The sequence below is a fragment of the Austrofundulus limnaeus genome, unplaced genomic scaffold (genome assembly GCF_001266775.1).
Source record: "Austrofundulus limnaeus strain Quisiro unplaced genomic scaffold, Austrofundulus_limnaeus-1.0 Scaffold54, whole genome shotgun sequence".
Classification (NCBI taxonomy): Eukaryota; Metazoa; Chordata; class Actinopteri; order Cyprinodontiformes; family Rivulidae; genus Austrofundulus; species Austrofundulus limnaeus.
Window position 1 is genome coordinate 2,364,796 of NW_013952456.1, and position 1,736 is coordinate 2,366,531.

Sequence of the window (1,736 nt, forward strand, 5' to 3'; positions counted from 1 at the left end):
ATTTTTACAGTCTTTATTTTACAGTTAAAATATATGTTTATCAAATAAAGTCTAATGTTACAACTAATTGGGGATCCCTTTAAAGTTGTTTTGAAGTGTCCTCCACTGAAGCAAGTTCGACAGATACCACTGGAAAACATGCATGTTTTTTTTATATTTTATATAAAATTGAGAATAAATGAAGAAATAAAGCCGTTTAAAACACAAAGGATAACTCCTCAAAACAATCAATTTGTCTTGTTGAGAAACTGCCATAATTTCATTTATTTTTAAATCAGATATGAATTGTTAAAAAGAAGTATTTTAATCACTTGTTTGCAGTGTGAACGTAGCCTTAATTTAAAACTCTGGCAGTAAATGTAAAATTTTTTCTTTTCCTATAATTTAGCACATAATGAGCAAGAAGAGTCGTTCTGTTCAAGAGCACAAATTTCATTTGTTTCATCGCTCTTCAACGTTGGCCCAATTTTATAAACTAAAGCCTGAGAGAGGAGAAACAAAACTAAAACTTCATTTTCATAATGTACTCGTGGGTAAAAAAAATCCACGTGACGAGTTTCAAACAATAAAAACATAAACAGACACTGAAACAAGTTTTGTTTCTGTAAAGTCTGAGAACACATTGTGCCAGCTTATCTTTAAAGAAAATAATACTCCAGCTTTTATGTCGCTGTCACAAAAACCAAACGCTTGCTCTTCAAAAACCCAGAGAAAGAGAAAAAAAAAGATCGCTGAAAACTAGACGGTTTTGTTATCGCTTGAAAAGAAACGAGGGACAACGTTCAAATATTTGTGCAGCTTTAAACGAGGCGGGAGAAAAAAAACTGAACATGAAAGATCAGAGAATTAAAAGATATTTTAAAAAAGACGATCATTTCAAGTTTGAGACATTTAGTGTTTTTAAAAAGGGAAAAACAAACAGTGATGTCTTTAATAAAAGTGACAAATAAGTGTGTGGGGTGGGTGGTAAATGGGCGACGAGGGCGGAGAGGAAGACAACAAGTGGCTAAGGGCTAAACAGCTGCAACAACAAGAGATTTTATATATTAGCAGAAGGTTTGTGCTGCAGAAAACTCAGCTCCTCTATAATTATAATTCTACTCAAACGTCCGTCCAAAGGGGATAAAGTGTTGACAAACCTGCCGTATGCAAATACTGGTTAAGTTTCTGTAAACAACTTCTCAGGCTGTGGTTTGCAGCTCCTCTAGAATTCCCTKAAATTCACTTCATTTTACAGACAAAAGCAAACAAAACCAGCCTCCCACTCTCCGTCTTTAAATATTAGCATGACTGGAAAAAAAAACTATTAAAAATTCAAAGATGTGAGAGTTTCTTTCCGCCTCAGGAAGACTCWATAAAGGAAACCGCAGTTAACTGCTTTTAATCTGGTCGAGCTGCAGAAGTCGTACCTCTGTTGGCCACCATGACTTTCTTGATGGGTCTGTACTGGGTCTGCGGGGCGGAGTGGGCCGACCGGGAGTGGAGGCACGCCCTCCTGATGGCCAGCAGGCCCAGGCCGCCGCGGAGGACGGCAAACTGGAACATCCTGAGGAGGGAGAGGAGTTTTAGAAAAACATCTTGATGTGGGTTTGAACACGGAGTGGGATTACAGAAAGAGACGCACATTACCAAATATATCAGAGTTAGATATAAAGGCTCATTTTCATCTGTAATCCCTCAGAGTATAACACATATAATACAATAAGTTAATAAAATTGTTCCATTAAAAATAGATA

The 1,736-nt window shown here is 36.7% G+C and overlaps 1 protein-coding gene across 1 annotated transcript in view; it reads right to left on the reverse strand.

Annotated features, from left to right (window-relative positions):
- LOC106517946 (pyruvate carboxylase, mitochondrial) overlaps positions 1 to 1,736 on the reverse strand; it is a 382,167-nt gene that overhangs the window by 369,511 nt on the left and 10,920 nt on the right. Inside the window, exon 2 of the mRNA XM_014008998.1 lies at positions 1,410 to 1,546. Coding sequence (XP_013864452.1) covers positions 1,410 to 1,546 — 137 coding nt within the window. The remainder of the gene's footprint in view (positions 1 to 1,409; positions 1,547 to 1,736) is intronic.